Source organism: Lagenorhynchus albirostris, chromosome 1 (genome assembly GCF_949774975.1).
Source record: "Lagenorhynchus albirostris chromosome 1, mLagAlb1.1, whole genome shotgun sequence".
Taxonomy (NCBI): domain Eukaryota; kingdom Metazoa; phylum Chordata; class Mammalia; order Artiodactyla; family Delphinidae; genus Lagenorhynchus; species Lagenorhynchus albirostris.
Window position 1 is genome coordinate 75,694,827 of NC_083095.1, and position 19,748 is coordinate 75,714,574.

The 19,748-nt window shown below is 47.2% G+C and overlaps 1 protein-coding gene and 1 long non-coding RNA gene across 4 annotated transcripts in view; one reads left to right on the plus strand and one right to left on the minus strand.

Annotated features, from left to right (window-relative positions):
• Positions 1-19,748, minus strand: part of LOC132518225 (uncharacterized) — a 68,722-nt gene that overhangs the window by 42,040 nt on the left and 6,934 nt on the right. The window contains exons 3-4 of the long non-coding RNA XR_009539884.1: positions 3,114-3,255; positions 2,126-2,197 (exon numbers count right to left, since the gene is read on the minus strand). This is a non-coding gene — a long non-coding RNA (uncharacterized LOC132518225). The remainder of the gene's footprint in view (positions 1-2,125; positions 2,198-3,113; positions 3,256-19,748) is intronic.
• SALL2 (spalt like transcription factor 2) lies at positions 1,852-19,576 on the plus strand. 3 transcript variants are annotated; one of them, XM_060146167.1, is made up of 3 exons: positions 14,360-14,545; positions 14,934-17,739; positions 18,363-19,576. In XM_060146167.1, the coding sequence occupies exons 1-3, from the start codon at positions 14,479-14,481 to the stop codon at positions 18,589-18,591; spliced, it is 3,102 nt and encodes a 1,033-aa protein (XP_060002150.1). In that variant the 5' UTR covers positions 14,360-14,478; the 3' UTR covers positions 18,592-19,576. The 3 variants fall into 3 exon arrangements, 2 of the variants coding, with proteins under 2 accessions (XP_060002150.1, XP_060002143.1); XR_009539872.1 differs by lacking the exons at positions 14,360-14,545; positions 18,363-19,576 and adding an exon at positions 1,852-1,972 and having other exon boundaries at positions 14,934-15,013; XM_060146160.1 differs by having other exon boundaries at positions 14,934-19,576.

A 19,748-nucleotide genomic window follows, 5' to 3' on the forward strand; every position in this document is an offset into this window, starting at 1 on the left:
TTATTTCTATTGCCTTGGGAGACTGACCTAAGAAAATATTGCTATGATTTATATCAGATAATGTTTTGCCTATGTTCTCTTCTAGGTACACCATTGCATCTTTAACTTCCATATTTGAGCCAGTGCTATTCACCTCAAACCCACAAAAGTCCAGTAAAGTCAATTATTTACAGCAACTCTTCCAGTTCTTAGCTCTCCTCTCTCTTTTACCTCATTTGCTATCAAGCCCCTTTGGACTACAGGTTGCCTTTTGGATTTCAGTTTCTCTTAGTTCTCCTCAAGTATTCTGGCTTTGATTTGCCCCATCAGCTCTTCTTACTTTGGACTATCTTCTACAGTAAGCTCGCTCTGATCAACTCCATGTCTTGGCTCATTTTGAGACCATAAGACAGTGCCAGGGTAAATGAGGAGCCACATCAGAAGTCCCTAAGAATCCTGGGATTACCCCAATTATGGATGATGAATAAAGGAGCAGCATAATTTAGAAATGGAAATAATGTGAAAAACAAACAAAAGGTTGAAGTCCAATTATCACCAAAAGATTGAAGTCCAATTGCAAAATAGCTGCATAATAATAAACTGGACAGTGTCTGTTTTATTTTCTATTGTGTACTAGGTACTTAGCACATAGTAGGTGCTTTAAAAATATTTGTTAAATGAATACACTCTACCAAGGGCAGATTTAAAGGATTTGCACTCAAAATATAATTAGGAATCCATTAGGCATGATCAAAAATTTTCTCAGTACTTAAATTAGTCACTGAATGATCCTGTTCCTGGGCACAGTCTCCAATGTGGGAAATGGATTATTATTTGATTGAAATAGTTTAAGGTACTTAGTTATCAGAATGGAATTGGCTCCTAAAATACAGTGGTCCCCACAAGAAAAAAGAGTTCATAAATTCTAGGGAAGATTGAGAAATTAATTTAAGATCTAGCTGTCAAATTTTTACTTTTGCTTGGATTCCCTCTCATTTTGCCTCTTCCCATTTATTCTCTAGTTCCACGGCCTAGTGCAAAGGGCAATTCCCTGAGATAAGATCTGGTTCTGGAAAAACTTTTGAAAAGTCTTTTAACCTTTCTCGGTCTTAGTTTCTTTATCAGAAAAGTGAGATTTGGACATGATCCCCGTGGCCCCCTTCTAGCTCCAAAGTCCTTGGGAGTCACTTGTTCCTCTTCTTAAAGTTTCCTTCTGAAGGCTCTGACCATGTTTCTATTACAGGTTATCAGTTATTCATATTTTCTGACATACTTCAATCCCTTTGTTCTTATTCCTCCAAAGAGTTGCCTCTGTGACTTACCTCTTTCTTTCCCATGGCTCTGATTTGCTTTTCCTTCTGATGGCTTGGGGTTTAGTTGTTGTTGTTGCTGTTGTTTTGCCTTTGTCATCATGCTCCCTCCCCACCTTGCCCTCACTGCTTGTACCTCATTTGTTGATTTTCTTTCAAATGAACAACCTCAGGCTCCCCAGAACTTTAGCAAATTGTTCCTATAATTTCGTCCTTAAAAACACACACACACACACACACACACACACACACACACACACACACGCATGCACGCACGCGCGCGCACGCACACACGCGCACGCACGCACGCACACACACACGCGCGCGCACACACTCCCACCCCCACTCTAGGCTTCTCTAACTGCCTGCTAGGCTCCTGGCCCTTCCCCCACAACCTCCCTTTCCTGTTCCACAGCCTTGACCTCTTCACAAACTCCGTTTCCCCTTTATTTAACATCAGTAACATGGAGAAATTAAGAAACACAAAAAGAATAACTTCTGTCCTTTCTCTTATGAGTGTTTAAATTCCTGCCATCTTTTGCAGAATGAACTCTGAAAAGACACACCAGAAAAGCCTCAGTCCGAATGACCTCCTTGATCTTCACTCCCTCCCTCTGCCCCTAAAACACCATGGCAACTGCCACCTGAAAGAGGCCAGGCGGAAATCACCCAATAAAACCAAGGTTTGCTTGCCAGTGCTTTCTTATTTAATAAAGTTCTGCAGAGGGTACTTTTCCCTTACCCTTCATTGCCTTAACTCCCTTAATGCTAGCAAGACAAAGAACATGTGGTAGTACATGTGATTATAAGAACCATAATTTGTTGTAGATATTTACTTGTAAGTCTTCACATTTTCTCTGTAAGTTGAAAGTTTGTCATCCTCCAGGTCTGCACCCAGAAAGTGAGGCCTATAGCAGAGGCAGAAATCAGTGGGATGGCAATAAATGGTCACACTGTGGCGAAAAAAACACAGGCTGTCCAATCAGGCAAATTTGGGCAAATTTCAACCTGCTGTTTATCAGCTGTAAGACCTTGAACAAGAAAGCTACTTTGCGTCTCCATGCCTCAGTTTCTTCATTTGTAAAATGGGGTGTTCTGCTTATCTAAAATGGGGATTATACAATGTTTACCTTGCAAAGTTATTTTAAGGATTAAATGAGACGGTGAAATTAAAGGGCGTAGTAAGCAGAATGCACCCAAGCTATGATTAGCTATGACTAAGTTTATCAATAGAAAGGTTACATGCTTTCTAGACTCCTAGTTTAGTTCTCGTGCAATTAAAATCAAATTCCTCATGGGATTCTAACTTTCAGGAAGGTAGATGAAATGCTTCCACAGTGCTTGCTCCTCTACAAACTAGAAACAGGGTATTGTCTGGAGAGAAGAGGCCTTCAATGAAATGGCAAAGAATTTCCTGGACTCCCACATGACTGTAGTTGTATTGTTAGAGCAAAAGCCATTATGAGTCTAGAAACACTTTCAGTGACTTAAAAGTGTATTACACTCAACAACATCAACAAACATTTGGGCAACAGTAGTATATACATTTGAGAGGCATGTTATTTATTGGGGCCACAGGCTGGGCTCACTTCATGTGTACATGGATTCTGCTGCAACAACACTGCAGACCCCTAAGAATCTAGAGCTTATGGTTTAGAAAGCAACAGTCAAGCTCAATTGTCTCAAACTGCAAAAGGATCATTTAAGAGCTTATTTTTAAATCGTAGGCTCCACCCCCCCCACCCCGCCAGAGACTGATTAAGTAGATCAGGGGTAGAGGTTAGGAATGCGAATTCTCCGTAAATTCCCCATGTGGTTGATTACCTTGAGTCCAGAGGAGTTACAGAGCTCTGGGAATTAGCATCCCTGACTGGCCCCTCTTCTTTCTCTTCCAAGGATCTCATTCCAATCACCTACCTTCTCTTTGTTCTTCACAGTTCTGGGCTTCTTTAACTGGAGTGTTATGCTGATATCACAAAACAACACGTAGGAAAATCTCTGAGAGTCAAACATAATGACTGGCTTTCTTCAAAGAGCAACAACATTCAATTATGCTTCAATTTTTTAAAAAAGCAACATCATATCTTTGCTTTTCAGGGACTTATTTTTTTGATACTAACAGTACCTTAACATCCATTTTAACTAATTCAGAGGCAACCTGTGCTCACAAATGAAGGATACAGAGATTATGCTCAAGTGGTCTGGCTTGAAAATTGGCTCCACAATGTAAACACCCAACAGTACTTTAAGCTATTCCTGAAGAGAGGAAAAATTTTAAGTCAATAGGGAAGCCAAAATAGAAAATGTTGATAAAATTAGAAAATATCATAAGGAGGAACCACAAAACCAGAATAAGAAGCCCATCTTCACCACCAACTCCCCCATCCAGAATATCCTCCCCCACTAGAGCCTCTCAGTCTCCCACACATGAGAAGGAACTGGGGACAGGGTGCCAGGATAAGTCCCTTTTCCCATCCTTTATTATCTTCAACGCCCTTGAGTGCCTCTTCAGCTTTTTTGGGAACTTAAATGCTTAGTTTACGAGGTCAAATGACTATGGAACATTTTCCAAAAATTAAATCACCAATTAAAGAAAGAACAGTGTTGTTTTAATATTTTCTTCTGCTGTTTCTCTCAATCTCTCTCTCTCTCTCTCTCTCATTTCTCTCTCTCCTTTCATTCTCTTGCTCTTTCTCTCCCTCCCTTCTTTTCTCCCTCTCTCTCCCTCTCTCTCCTTCCCCTCCCCTCTCCACTTCACCACACACAGAAACCCCTTTTCAAAGGGGCTTTTTTCCAACTCAGTGAAGTAAAGTCTTTGCCCCTTTGTGGGGAAGGCTCATTAACATTCCCACAGCAGCATCTCTTCAAGGATTTTACTTTTGTAACTCTGTGGGGAGGTCAAGAGGCCACAGTGGAGAGGTAAAAGGAAAAAATGGTAAATGGGGGAGGGCGGAAGAAAGGAGAGGAGGGGAAAGAGCCCTTCCTTTCACAATAAGGCCAGCAAGAAGGAGGGTGGACCAAAGTAGGAAAAGACCAGACAGACAAGACTCAGTAAAGAGATGAATATTGGGCCCCCAGATCTGCCCTTGGAGATCTCCAGATTCCTGAGAAAAGCAGAAAGCTATGTTCCTTCTCTCATTTCTTTTCCTCAAACAGGAAGTACAGATGGAAACAGTGGAATGAAAGAGTGACAAAACCCACTCTATTCCACTGAGAAATTAGAAGCTTTCCTGGCCCCAGTGTTCCCATTTCCCCTACAATAGCCTAGTGATAACTGCACCTGTCTACCACAGGGAGGTTAACAGGATGAATGAGACAGTGTCAGCAAGAGTTCCAAGGGTTGACCGTGAGGGAGCCACTCAAGGTCCTGACCCCAAAGGACTGGGAAAATAATGGAGATTCAGTGAACTCCAAAGCAAAGATCAGAGTGCTTTCCAAATCTCTTCAGATGGTGGTACCTGCTTCATTTATCACCAGCAACCCTCCTACCATCTGTCTCTCTCTCCCTTTCTTAGTATTGCCAAAATAGCCTGGACTTGCGTAAGGGAAGAAATGACGGAAACTTCAAGTTTGCACCCAACACTGAGTGAGCTTTGCTTTGTTATTCTCTGAAGACACAGCCATCAGAGATTTGCATCACTCAACTCCAAAGGGGAAAATCATTCCCACTTTCCTAACAGATGGTGTTTCAGATGCTCTCTTAGCCAGAAGAGTAAAAGATAAATAAGGTTAAAAGAGAGGACCTAGGCATAAAGCTAGAAGATAGGGCATATCTGGATATTCTATGACCAGGGGTAACAGCAGTACCTTAAATTCAGGGAGGAACAGCAAGGTCAGAAGTTAAAGAACAATAAACCAATCACCCTTAAGTGTGCAAGCTGAACAGGAGAGATCCAGTTGGTTGGTTGCCAAATGATGTATTCTTAAAGGTCAAACTTCACATCCACCAAGAAATTCTTTCCACAGAATCCTTGACAACTGTTTTCAGCCTCTGTGAGAACATATTACAGAGAGTTCCCACATTTACTGGAGAGTCCGTTACACGTTAGAAAGTTCCTTTATATTGAGCTGAAAGTGCCTCCTTGTAGCTTCTACTCCGAAGTACCAGAGAACTCATCTATATCATCTTCTCAAAGGTGGCATCCCTCAACCCTGGGAGCTGGACAGGAGTGGGAGAGACAGAAGAGACACTATTTTAAATGAGATTCCTTAAGATCAATCTTTTTTTTTTTTCACACTAGGAGTCTGGTGGCATATTGTACCTTTAACAAGATAGAGGGGGAAAAATGCTAGACTACTGTCAGATACACCTGGCTTGCAGGCCTGTCTCTGTTGCATCATAGCTGTGCAGTCTTGGATAGGTTACTTAACCTCACTGAGCCTTTCGGTTTATCTATAAAGAGGATCATCTATAAACAGGAGTAGTAAAACCTGCTGTGCTAACCTCAAAGTTGTAATACTCAAAATATGTCCTGTACACGAAAATATCCTATAAATTATAAAGAGATCTACATATATTAAGTTATTATTATAATGACCTTTTTTGCTCAATCTTTTTGTCAGCCTTTCACATCCTCATTTTTGACTGGCAGGTAGCTGACTTCTTGGCCTTATAATCAGGATATACCAGAAAGTTCTCATTTCAGCTTATACCTCAGAAGCAGTCCCATCATCAAACAAGGTGGCATAGAATCATGAAATAACCAAAACGCACTGTGAAGAGCTTAGAAGAAGAGTTAGAAAAACAACCGAGGGACATTTTCTGAACAGACAGCACAGGGAAAGGCCGGGAGCCTGGGCAGGGAGGAGAGGGTTAAATCCTTTCCTCTGCAGTACAAAAGAAAAGAGTGTGCGGAAAGATTAGGATTTTTGCTTTTACAATGGGAGCTGCAGAAGCGTAGGGAAGAAGCTGAAGAAAAAAAAGGGGGCGTCTCCCCTTTAAAGACTTGCAGAGATTGAGAGAGAAGAGAGAGAGAGAGTCAGGGACAGAGAATCAGAGCGCGCGCGTCTGTCTGTCTGTCTGTCTGTCCCTTGGAAGGGAGAACATCTCTGCTTCACAGTGGTTGGCACTGGGGGAGAGGCATCAGTTGGCTTCAGACCCAAGGGGGAGACCAGACCAGGTCACCCCGGTTAAGACTAAGTGAGAGTTGCCCCTCCCCGTCCCACCTCTCTCCACCCGGGAATGTCTCGGCGAAAGCAGCGGAAACCCCAACAGTTAATCTCGGACTGCGAAGGTCCCAGCGCGTCTGAGAACGGTGGGTGCCGGGGAGGGGTTGGGGGGGCCTTGAGCCCAAGCCTGTGTGGGTCAGGCCAGGGCAAGGGGAGGGCACCCGGGCCATGGGCAAAACCAGGGGGAGAACTTGGTCGCTGGGGGGTTGAAAGAGTTGAGATGCAGCGTGTAAGGAGATGACCTGTGCTGGGGAGAAGCCCCGCTTGGCTTTTCTCAGGGTTGATTATGTTTGTGTTTTCTGTGTTGTTTTTCTCTGGATGAAATGGAGTTTTCAAACTGGCTCTGTTTCCCCACCCAAGAGTTTTCTCCCCAGGTCCCCCCTTTGCTCACTGGTCTTTGTGCCGTTGCTAAGTAACCTCCTCAGACCTGAAGATCGTCTCTTAGGGGTGGGATTTTCCCCCCTTTTCTTTCTGGAGAGTTGGGTTGCAAGAGAATGAATTGGATAAACGTGAAGGGTCCCCTGAGGGAGAAGAGAAAAAAGTTTCTCATTGTTGGGCTGAGCAGAGAACAGATCAGAGCTCCCAGAGGGAGAGAGCTAATGTCGGTCAGATGCAGCCTGGTTTGGGGTGTGTATCTGTGTCACCTGGAGTAGAGGCTAGAGGAAAGTTCTGGATGAGGGGCTTAGGTTTGTGTTTCAAGGAAAGCCAAGCTAAAAAAAGTGTATGAGTTAACATACTTGTTGATACATGCATATCATTTTATGGGGATATGATCATTTGTTTAAGTAACAGATTTTCTTTATGAGGGGGGGAAATTTCATGTATTCTTATAACATTCCAGTAAGTAAGAGGCAGCCAACAGAGCAACTAAGGTATTGAGAAGTGACATTGCCCAAAGTCTCAGAAACAGAGGTACAGTCAGGTCAGAAACCTAGATTTCATGACATTTAGGGTTAGTGGTGCTCACTCCACCTAAACTAGGGTTTTCCAAGCTTGCTTGCTTGTGGGTAGATCTGGGCTAGAGTCTGGGAATCTGTATCTTTGCAAATGTCCAGGTCATTCTTAGGATCGAGCAAGTTTGGGACAATCTAGTATGGCTACATATGTTCACACTGTGAAAGTCTGAAAGTCCTGGCTCAGGGATAAACTATTTATTTAGCAAACAGTTGATTCACCCAACAATGCAGTGTAGGATTAAGCACGCAAGTGTTCTGAAGGCAGACTTTCAGGATTCAAATCCTGGCTCTACCACTTGGTTAGCTGTGCGACCTTGTTGGTTTACTTTGCCTTTCTATGCCTCCGTTTCCTCATCTGTAAAATAGGGATGAATATACTAGCTACCTCATTAGGTTACTGAGTTAATACATGTTAATACACTCGGAAAAATAACTAGCATAAATAAGTGCTTAATACATGTGGCACAGTCCCTAGCATAAATAAGTACTTAATATGTATTATTTTTTTTAAAGACTTTTTTGATGTGGACCATTTTTAAAGTCTTTATTGAATTTGTTACAATACTGCTTCTGTTCTATGTTTTGGTTTTTTGGCCGTGAGGCATGTGGGATCTTAGCTCCCCGACTAGGGATCGAATCTGCGCCCCCTGCATTGGAAGGCAAAGTCTTAACCACTGGACTGCCAGGGAAGTCTATTATTATTATTATTATTATTATTATATGTGAGTACAGTGCACTTCCTGTAAGTGCTGAAATATGACCAAAGCTCGGGAGCCTCTTGGTGAACTTCAGCATTTCTTTATGAGATGTGTGCCATGAAAAGCTCTAGGATAATGTATTTGTAGTAGCTAAAACTAAAACATGGATTAAATTTACCTTTCCACCTGTTGCAAAAAAGGACTTGAGATCAAATCAGTTCACAACATGCTACGGAACAACCTTAACAGACATCTTGTTTTGGGTAGAACACATACCCCTCAAGTCAGTGCTTTACTGGGACCCCACTGTGCCAATATTAAGAGGTGGCATGCTGGTGGCATCCTTCCCTCCTGGGACACGTTAGCCCCCCCTTAATGCTGCTGCAGGCCGGATGTTTCCTCCTCCTGCTCTACAGGAGACTTCCCCCAGAGCCTCAGAGTTGCCTTACAGTCCTGCTCCCCTGCTGGTTAGATTGTGGAACAATGCTGAATCCCCTCCAACCCAGAGGCATCCTCTCCTCTCCCCCCCATCCTCTCTTCTTCCCACATCCTCAGTTCACCCATTCCCTATACCGCTGCTGAGGAAGAATCTGGGAGGGAGTCACAAGAAATCGTTCACAACTGCCCTAAGGGGATTCTCCAGCCCCTTGAACAATAGCTCCCACTTGTGGCTGTGAACACTTGGGGCCACGGGGATGCTGCTGCAAAGCCGTCCCCATAGAAACAGTCCAGGCTTGAACTCACTGGCAGCAACAAATTTCAGTTGAAATTTTGCCTTTGAGCCATAAAAGTTGAAAACATAAATGTTAAGGAGCAAGGAAGCAGTAGTAACCTTAAGAAAGATCTGCCTTCAGAATTCTCCTGAGAGACTGAAAGATCCTTGGGCTACTTGTATGACTTGGCGTGTCACTGGGTCTCATTTGTAAGATGAGGTGGCTAATATGAAAATCTAAATTCCTTCCTGCTTTTATAAGATATATAGATAGGGTTTCTATTCATTTATGTGATCTTCAGGCTCCTGAGTTTTCGTTCCGCCCCAGGGACTGTTTCTTGTTCTGCATGCCCCAAAATTAGGTAGGGAGGGCTCTGGTTCGGGGGCTCTTACACATGTCCTTTTACAGGTATACCTGTGGAACTATGGGCATCATCATGACCATCTGCAGACATTTATTTAGTAAGCTAGGGTGCCACTAAGGTTTTCAAGAGTCTTTGCCTTCTTTTAAGCAATGTTTGCCATATGTGACAAGCAAATGCTGAGCCTTTGTTGCACATTTTAAAAGCCTCATCTCTGCAGTGACCTAAGATATCACCAAGGCACAGTCTGAAAAACCTGTTTTCCCACCCTGTTTCTGCTCAGCTTCCCTGACCAGAACACCAAAACCTACCAGAATAGTTATTGCACATAAGTGATGAGAGGGAAATAGTCTATTTGCTTAAAAACTCTGGAGAGAAAAAAAAATTTCTGTCTCCCCTACAGAGTCTAGAAATCTGGATTAGAGAACATAAGCGATGTGAATTGGGAAAATGTAAACTAGTACATCTGGGAAATAAAGGAAACGATCAGAAGCCCAGATATTTAGTGAGAAGGAGAAACCAGGACAACAGCCAAACAGACCTAGGGGGAGAAATGGCAGTTGGCAGACAGCAAGAGCAGCAAAAGGGGAAGGAAGGCAAAAATAGAGTTTTGAGGGTTCTGTTCTCTTTAGAACTGGAGGTAGAGAGCATCGCCTCTCAGGGTATTGATCCTTGAGCCTTTCAGCCCTAGGGACTCCTGGGTGAAAAAGAAAACATTTCTGAGTAGATAGAAAGTAACTCAGGGAGGGTGCAACAGAGCACTGGATAAGGAAGCAGAAAACCTGGTTTTCAATCCAGCTTGTACCTTGAAGCTTTGTGACCTTGGGCAGGCCCATTCTTCTGCCAGGGCTTCAGCTTTTAGACTTGAAATAATAATACTCATTGCTACTATTTGCAGAGCATTTACTATTTGTCAGGTACTATGCTAGGCCCTTTATATATTTCCTCTTGTTTATTCCTCCCAACTCTGCTATTATTACCTCCATTAAACTTTTTAAAATTTACGGTAAAATATACATAATAGAATTTATCATTTTTAAGCATACAATTCAGTGGCATTAAGTATATTCACAATGTTGTGCAGCCATCCCCACCATCCATCTCCAGAACTCTTTCATCTTGCAAAACTGAAACTCTATACCCATTAAACAATAACTCCCCATTCCCTTCACCCAACACTCCCAGCCCCTGGAAATCACCATTCTACTTTCTGTCTCTTTCTGTGAATTTACCAATTCTAGAGACCTCATATAATGGACTGATACAATATTTGTCCTTTTGCGTCTGGCTTATTTCACTTAGCATAATGTTTTCAAGGCTCACCCATGTTGTAGCATGTATAAGAATTTCATTCCTTTTTGTGGCTATACCCCCATTTTTAAAAGAAATGCAAGTCTTAGAGAAATTAAGAAACTTTCCCAAGGTCACAAAGATTAGAAAGTGCTGGGACGTTAACCCAAGTCTGATTCAGAGCTGGCACTCTCAATCACTGTGCTTAATGAGAGGTCATATCCCTAAAGTCCCTTCCAGCTCCAAAATGGTATGAATTCCAAGTGCCATTCATACCAAGTGCCGAGTCCTTTGATATCAGAAAAACGTCCTTAAAAAAAAAAAACACTCTTTTTTGTGTTTGATCTAAGATATTCCTATTCTGGAAACAAATATATTTTTCTCACTTAGCACCAGATGTATAAATCTTTGTGCCTGTTTGTCCACTGTGTTGCACAGGCCAAGGGTGCATTTACTAGGTGTTGGTAGCAAAGGAGTATGTGTATGTATTTAGGAGAGAGGAGTAAGGAAGAGAAGATGAGACATTCTCCTTTAGAAGTTATCTGTAGCAGCAGTTACAGAATCAACTCATAATTGTGGACACTACCAATCTGTGTTGGTCCAACCTTAAGTTTAGGCAGGGGCTTACATAGTGTGCTTGTTTCTTTAACGGCTGGATGATGCGTGAACTCTGTGTAGAACAAAGCCTTTCATTTTACAATTGGAAGTATGGCTCAAGATGCACATACCCTGGGAAGGGCAATACAGTCACTTAAATTCATAGACAGGTGTATATCATGTCAAATTCTGTTCCTGGAAGCAGGATACAAGAAAGGCAAAGTGTGGCTGTGGTCAGAGTAGAGAGGCAACCCGATGGGAAGATTTTGCATTGAGCAACTCATTTTGCCTACATCCTGATTTTGGCCGAGTTGAGCACAGGTAAGATTTGTGAGGAGCAGGGTGGAAGGTTTGATGGGGAGGACACTCCTCTGATGTGTACTGTGGGTCTCATCCTTGGTTGTACATCAGAATCACTTGAGGAGCTTTACAAACACTGATGCCTAGATCCCACCCTCAGGGAATCTGAATTAATTGGTCTAGGGTATGGCCTGGCCATTGGGATTTTTAAAAGCTCTCGCAGTAATTCTCATGGGCAGCAAAGTTTGAGAACCCGTGTTCAGCTCTACCACCCTGCTACCCACCAATTTTCCTCTGTTCTCCCAGCCATCCTCTCCCGTTTAATGAGTTACCAGGTTTAGAGAGTCACTTAGTTTCCTTTTTCCTTGTCGTTTCAGCTCTTCATAAATTTAAACAAGTATGTCCCTGTCTCAGTCCTATGTCCACCCCAGACTTTACATGTGACCCAGGATAGCTTACCTCACCTTATCTGCTATCTAGGGACACCATTACCAGCTTAGTTTATTCCTGTGTTTATGACTTCATTCGTGTCTGCCTAAGAATCCTGCCCCCCTTTTCAGGATAGGCAGTAAGTGCAAAGTGCTGAGAAATAGAGGCTTCCTCTTACAGGTGGCTGTTGATCCGTCACCTTTCACCAGGGACTGAATTTACCTTAAAGAAGAGCCCAGATCAAATTACGCATCAGAAAGCAAGTTTCATTAAAGAGCAAGAAAGGGGACAGTGTTTCCCAGGAGAAGATGAAAAGAAAAGGATTTCTTTTCTTGTCGGAAGACTTGACAAAACAGCAACTTGATATCAAATGTTCAATGCTAATTAACAAATGCTCAGTAGAAAGCTTCCATCTGATTCCCTCTCTGTTACTGAGGCCAGAGAGCAAATGGCAGGTAGAAGCTACACAGGGCCCTTTCTCTAGCTTAGGGAAGCCACACAATATTGATGTGCTTGGGAAAGCACTGGACAGGAGTCAAAATTCTGAATGCTTGCTTCACTGAATTACTGTGTGAACTTGGAAGAGTCACTTAACCTCTCCAAGCTTCCATTTTCTTATCTGTAAAAATAGACAACATTGCATTAACCTGTGACTTGCCATATTGAAATAGAACCCCCTCTCCCTCATTGTCAGGGTCAGGCCTGGAAGCATGTAGCTCATCTGTTTCAGAGCCATTGTCCACAGTGTTAAGGCCCTTGTGATTATCTGAAGTTTCAAAACATAATTCAGTACAATGTTTTCAATGAAAGTGGACGTTACTAATATTACATTGTTTCAGCTCCCCCCCAAAAAGACTTCCTACCCTTGATATATGCCAATTATATCAGCCTCAGAAATTAATAAGATTGCTAATTCCCTGGTGGTCCAGTGGTTAGGACTCCAGGCTTACACTGCTGAGGGCCTGGATTCGGGGAATTAAGGTCCTGTGCAAGCTGTGCGGCTTGGCCATAAATAAATAAATAAATAAGAAATTAATAGGCAACATGAAAACAGATCTAATTTTAATATATATGTATTTGATTTTGATTGTTTTGCCACTGACAATATAAATTCTCTAATTCATAATATTTGGGACTCCTCCCAAAGTTTAAAGTCTCATATATACATGTTATTATTATTTTATACATATTATTTTATCCCCACAATATTTCTCTGATGAAGATAGCACAGCTACAACATTACCACTTTACAAAAAAGGAAATGGGGGCATAGCGTGGTGTGACTGACCACCACGCCTCAATTTATCAGCCAGACAAGATTGGAACTGGGATTAGAACCATGTGGATTTACTGATGCCTTTGGCAAACCACAAAACTAAGGACTTGTGGTCATTTCCTGTAAGTAAGATAAGCTCTTTTAAGGAAGTGGGAAACCCATTAAGACTCATTTCAAGGTAGAAAGGGAATGCAGAGTACCTGGTCCAGGAGGCATCTTATCCCTACTTATCCTCTCCCTGAATAGGAGGCCACCTCTGTGCTGGTGAGCAGGTGTTAAGTCATTCCTAGGCATTCAAGCCAGGTTGGGGCTAAAAGGGGCTTTAGGCACTGAGAGGCTGCTTGGTAACTCCCTCCTACTGCATTTTCCCCATTGTTTCAGGAGAAGCTCCCCTCCCCCCAGGTTAGAGCTAGGTAGGCCTCTGCAGGCTAGCATCTCCCCAAACCCAGCTGTCCTCAGTAGTGGCTGTGTTGGCAGAGAAAGACAACGGAAGAAGAAGAAGGGTAGAGAAGAGGGTACTAAATAGGAGATGGCCCCTTAAATAAGCATGAACTCTCTAAATTAGGTGTGGGCTGGGTGACCTGTGGAGTAACTCGCATTCAGCTATTATTCTGGGGGAGGAGGGGCGGGGAGTAAAGGGGCTTAGTGTTACGCAGAGAGGAGTCCTGAAACGACTTCCTTGGAAATTCTACCTCGCGGCCTCCCACCCTGAGAAACTTCTTTTGTGGATGGGGTGGGGGTAGGGTGGGAATGGAGGTCAGGAAAACAGGACAAAACTTGGGGTATCTTGGGGGCACCAGATTATGTGTGTGTAGGTAAGGGGTAGGTGTGCTGGGATCCCCCTCCCGCTCTGGCCCTCAGACCACCCTCTCTGGAGCCCACGTTTTCCAGGCTCAGCGGATCCTTTATCCAAAGGAAAATAAGAGAAGCCTGTCGCTTTGCTCTGTTGAGCAAGGCTGTGTTTCCTACTGTGCCCCCTTGAGCTTGCTGGGGGACTGGGGGGGGAGAGGGGGGCAGGTCTGGGCAAGGACATCCGGAGATGGGGGGAGCTGGCAGAGGGTAAGGAAAGGTGGACCCCCGCCATGCCCCACAGCACCTGTCACTGAGCCTCCGGAAACCCTCCCGGGCTCTGGGCTCTGGGCTCGCTCCCCTCCCTCCCCAGCAGCTCCTCCCCCATCTCCCCTCTCCCAGCTTTCTCGTTCCAGCTCCTCCCCTCCTCCGCGACTCCTCGCTCCCCTCCCCCTCCTCCGCCGCTCCCTGCCCCCGCCGCCGATCTCCATCTCCGCAGTCTGGGCCGCTGGGTGCAGAAGCTGCCGCAGCCCCGGCGGCCAGTGCCGCCTCCCCCAATCCGGATACCCATTGTCTCCCACTCCACCTGGCCCTCCACCTCCCACACAACCATGGCGCACGAAGCCGGGAGGAGCTCTCGTCTCGGGGGGCCCTGCGGGGAGCCGGCGGAGCTTGGAGGTGCGGTAGGGCCCGGCCCGGGCAGGGGTAGGGGTGGAGGGGACGCGGGGGGCGGGGAGAGGACTTTCGGCGGACGAGATAGAAGGCACGATTCTCTGCACAGGACCCGGTACTCAACACCCAGTCCTTGCGCCCGCCAGTGGCCCGGGGGGGTGGGGTGGAGGGGGGGAGTAGCTTGTGCATGCCCGCTCCCCCTCCCTCCTGGCCCCCAGTGCTGGCGAGTCTCCTGTCCAGGCGGGACAGCACTGAGCTCTAGCCTCCTGCACGGCCAGCCGGATGGTGAGCTCATCTCCCCACCCCCACTAGCGGTTACTGGGCTCGTTAATTACAGCCTCTGCATACCCATCCGAACCGCACCACCCACGCTCTTTCCTTGTCTTCTTCCCAGGTGATGCTAGCGAGGAGGACCACCCCCAAGTCTGTGCCAAGTGCTGCGCACAATTCACTGACCCAGCTGAATTCCTCGCCCACCAGAATGCATGTTCTCCTGACCCCCCTGTAATGGTGATAATTGGGGGCCAGGAGAACCCCAACAACTCTTCGACCTCTTCTGAACCCCGACCTGAGGGCCACAGCAGTCCCCAGGTCATGGAGGCCGAGCAGAGCAACCCGTCGGATTCCGGGTCCTCTGTACCCACAGATCCCACCTGGGGCCCAGAGCGGAGGGGAGAGGAGTCTTCGGGGCACTTTCTCGTAGCTGCCACAGGTACAGCAGCTGGGGGAGGTGGGGGCCTGATCTTGGCCAGCCCTAAGCTAGGAGCAACTCCATTACCTCCAGAATCCACTCCTGCACCACCACCCCCTCCACCTCCTCCTCCGCCCCCAGGTGTAGGCAGCGGCCACTTGAACATCCCTCTGATCTTGGAAGAGCTCCGGGTACTGCAGCAGCGGCAGATCCATCAGATGCAGATGACTGAGCAAATCTGCCGGCAGGTGCTGCTGCTTGGCTCCTTAGGCCAGACAGTGGGCACCCCTTCCAGCCCCTCCGAGTTACCTGGGACAGCCGCCGTCTCCTCCACCAAGCCTTTGCTCCCCCTCTTCAGCCCCATCAAGCCTGTCCAAACTGGCAAGACACTGGCGCCTTCCTCCACCTCCTCTTCCTCAGGGGCGGAAACACCCAAGCAGGCTTTCTTCCACCTTTATCATCCACTGGGGTCACAGCACCCTTTTGCTGCCGGAGGGGTCGGGCGAAGCCACAAACCCACCCCTGCCCCCTCCCCGGCCCTGTCAGGCAGCACAGATCAGCTGATTGCCTCGCCTCATCTGGCATTCCCAGGCACCACGGGACTACTGGCAGCACAGTGTCTTGGGGCAGCCCGGGGCCTCGAGGCTACTGCCTCCCCAGGGCTCCTGAAGCCAAAGAATGGAGGTGGTGAGCTGGGCTATGGGGAATTGATGGGTCCCTTGGAGAAGCCTGGTGGACGGCACAAATGCCGCTTCTGTGCCAAAGTATTTGGCAGTGACAGTGCCCTGCAGATCCACCTGCGTTCCCACACAGGTGAGAGGCCCTATAAGTGTAATGTCTGTGGCAACCGCTTTACCACGCGTGGCAACCTCAAAGTGCATTTCCACCGGCATCGGGAGAAGTACCCGCACGTGCAGATGAACCCTCACCCGGTACCAGAGCATCTGGACTACGTCATCACCAGCAGCGGCCTGCCCTATGGTATGTCCGTGCCACCAGAGAAGGCCGAGGAGGAGGCGGCCATGCCAGGTGGTGGTGTGGAACGCAAGCCTCTGGTGGCCTCCACCACGGCACTCAGTGCCACAGAGAGCCTGACGCTGCTCTCCACCGGGGCAGGCACAGCCACGGCTCCTGCGCTCCCTGCTTTCAATAAGTTCGTGCTCATGAAAGCGGTAGAGCCAAAGAGTAAAGCTGATGAAAACACCCCACCCGGGAGCGAGGGCTCAGCCATCGCCGGGGTGGCAGAAAGTGGCACAGCAACCCGCATGCAGCTAAGTAAGCTGGTGACTTCGCTACCCAGCTGGGCCCTGCTTACCAACCACTTTAAGTCCACTGGTAGCTTCCCCTTTCCTTATGTGCTAGAGCCCTTGGGGGCTTCACCCTCTGAGACCTCCAAGCTGCAGCAACTGGTAGAGAAGATTGACCGTCAAGGAGCCGTGGCAGTGGCCTCTACTGCTTCGGGAGCCTCCACAACCTCTGCCCCTGCAACTTCATCCTCAGCCTCATCGGGACCTAACCAGTGTGTCATTTGCCTTCGGGTGCTGAGCTGTCCTCGAGCGCTGCGCCTGCATTACGGCCAACATGGAGGTGAGCGGCCCTTTAAATGCAAAGTGTGTGGCAGAGCTTTCTCTACCCGGGGCAATCTGCGTGCACATTTCGTGGGCCACAAGGCTAGTCCAGCTGCCCGGGCCCAGAACTCCTGCCCCATTTGCCAGAAGAAGTTCACCAATGCTGTTACTCTGCAGCAGCATGTTCGGATGCACCTGGGGGGCCAGATCCCCAACGGTGGTACCACGCTCCCTGAAGGTGGGGGAACTGCCCAGGAGAACGGCCCTGAGCAGTCTGCGGTCTCAGGGGCGGGGAGCTTCCCCCAGCAGCCATCCCAGCAGCCATCCCCAGAAGAGGAGTTGTCCGAAGAGGAAGAAGAGGACGAAGAAGAAGAGGAAGACGTGACTGATGAAGATTCCCTGGCAGGGAGAGGCTCCGAGAGTGGAGGTGAGAAGGCGATATCAGTGCGTGGTGATTCAGAAGAGGCCTCCGGGGCAGAGGAGGAAGTGGGAACTGTGGTGGCAGTGGCCACAGCTGGGAAGGAGATGGACAGTAATGAGAAAACGATTCAACAGCCTTCTCTGCCGCCGCCGCCTGACAGCCTGGATCGAACGCAGCCAGTGGAGCAGGGCGGCAGTGATGTTGCAGGAGGCACAGAAGAGGGGGGCAAACCGGAGAGGAGCGCCAGCCCCGTGTCAGCGTTGGCCCTAGAAGGGGAAGGCAGCAGCCCCACCTTGGTGGAGGAGCTGAGCCTGCAGGAAGCGATGAGAAAGGAGCCCGGAGAGAGCAGTAGCAGAAAGGCCTGTGAGGTGTGTGGCCAGACCTTTCCCACCCAGGCAGCTCTGGAGGAGCATCAGAAGACCCACCCCAAGGAGGGGCCGCTCTTCACTTGTGTTTTCTGCAGGCAGGGCTTTCTCGAACGGGCTACCCTCAAGAAGCATATGCTGCTGGCTCACCACCAGGTACAGCCCTTTGCCCCCCACGGCCCTCAGAATATTGCTGCTCTTTCCTTGGTCCCTGGCTGCTCATCCTCCATCACTTCCCCAGGGCTCTCCCCATTTCCCCGAAAAGATGACCCCACGATCCCATGAGCCTGTTTTTCTGAACCTGCTGCCCCTTGACCCCGGGGGCAGAAACTGAGAGCTCTGTAGAAGGACCTCCAAGATCTGTGAGCCCTTATTTGTCTATTTCTCTGAGTTCTTATATGATGTGTCCCTAGTGGCTTTTCTCTAATCCCTGAGCTTTGAAATCCTTGTGCTTACAGGGGGGTGGCCCCCTGAGAAACTTTTCTTTCCTCTTCATTCACTGTACCTGAGGAAAATAGATTCTCTACAGCTTTCACATTCCCAAGAAGAACCCTCTCCGCCCTCCCTGGGAATGACCCTTCTACCCTCTCCTCTCCCTTTCCCTGTGGCAGGTGCATCTGAGCACCCACATTTGGAATTATAGCCCAGCCCGAAGGGGCCAGCAGCTGTCCCTGGAGGGCCTAGGGCCACTCCTCTCTGGTGACCAGGTCAACCTGCAGGACTTCTTGTCCCAGGGCATTCCTGCCCAGCTGGTGAGGGTGGGCTCCCTGTCTTGCTGAAACCAGGACACGGCTTTACTGTCAAGTGACCTGCCCACCAAGCCCCAGAGTTCCAGCTCCATCTCCATCTCCATCTCCACTACCCCTTCAGGCCCCACACCACCAGTGCTGTTTGGCCCAGGAACTGTGGCTGAGAAGTTGCCTCCAGCAATGGGATCCAGAGAAGCCAAGGAAAAGAGATTCCCCCCTCCTTTTCTTTTGGCCTCTGGCATCCAAGACAGTGCCTGAGAAAGCCCATCATAGAAGAGAAGTAGCAAACCGTACATTTCTTCTCCTTCCCCCTGCTCCAGAAGGTGCCGACAATGAAGATGCAACAATATCAGTATCTGGTGGCTCCGCCCCAGGGTGTAGGGAGAAACGAAGGGCATAGGACACTCTTCCCAGTAGTAAGGCACTAATGTGCCTTCGTCACGTTAAGGCAAAGGTGTTGGCTGGTTAATATGCCAAGATATTTTGAGCTTGTCATATCTTTCATCCTTGCCTCTGAGTTAGGAAACAAGTGGATTTCTTGCTGAGAGGTCTCCCATGGGATGGATATTTTGGGGAAGGAAAGGTGAAGTTCATATCTTTAACAAGCATTGTTGATGAGGGTTAGCTGAAGGAATAATGGAGCGTTTAGGAGTGTTGCTAAAGCATAGGGCTTGCTGAGAACCTATGTGATTAAGAAAGGGGTGTGATATAAGGGAGGGGACCTCAAACTCTTAATTGGATGGGTTGATGGGTCTCATGAATGTTCTTTTGAACTAATGGTGACTTTAGTGTGCAGCAATGCACCATGGATCATGGGGGATTTCCTAGCACTAGTGTGCTTCTAGTTTTAGATAACTCCCTCCGCTATTCCCTGGCCCCTTGTATTTTCCTCATCTTCCTCTTTCAAGGTCCACTTCCTTCCCATTTTGCTTGTCCACGGACCGGGGCTTATGTCTTTGCCACTGTCTGGTTCTTAGAGTCCCAGACTTTGGGAGATGAGCCCTAGGTGCTGTCCTCCCTGCCTCTCCGTTTTGTAATGAGATGTAGTATTTACTTTTAACATAGGCTCATTTGGAACCGGAGTTCTGAGGAGGAGGGAGTGAGGGTTCTGCTATTGACTGACTTGAGTGATGGCTCCTCCTCCAAAGGTGTAGGCTCCAGTTTCCTAACATAGTAAAATGTGAAGAGCAGACAAAGGAGATGTTAGTGTCTTTCCCTTTTCATTAAAGGTGTTTTAACCAAATATTTGTGTGTTTCTCCTTATTTCATTTCAACAGCCAGCTGGGATGTGATATGAGCATTCCCTAACATTGAGATTCCCTTCCCACCTACATCTCCTGCCAAAGCTGAACATATGGTGTTGAAATATTTAATTTGCTCAGCCTTGTCCTAAAACAACCTCCAGTGAATGTAAT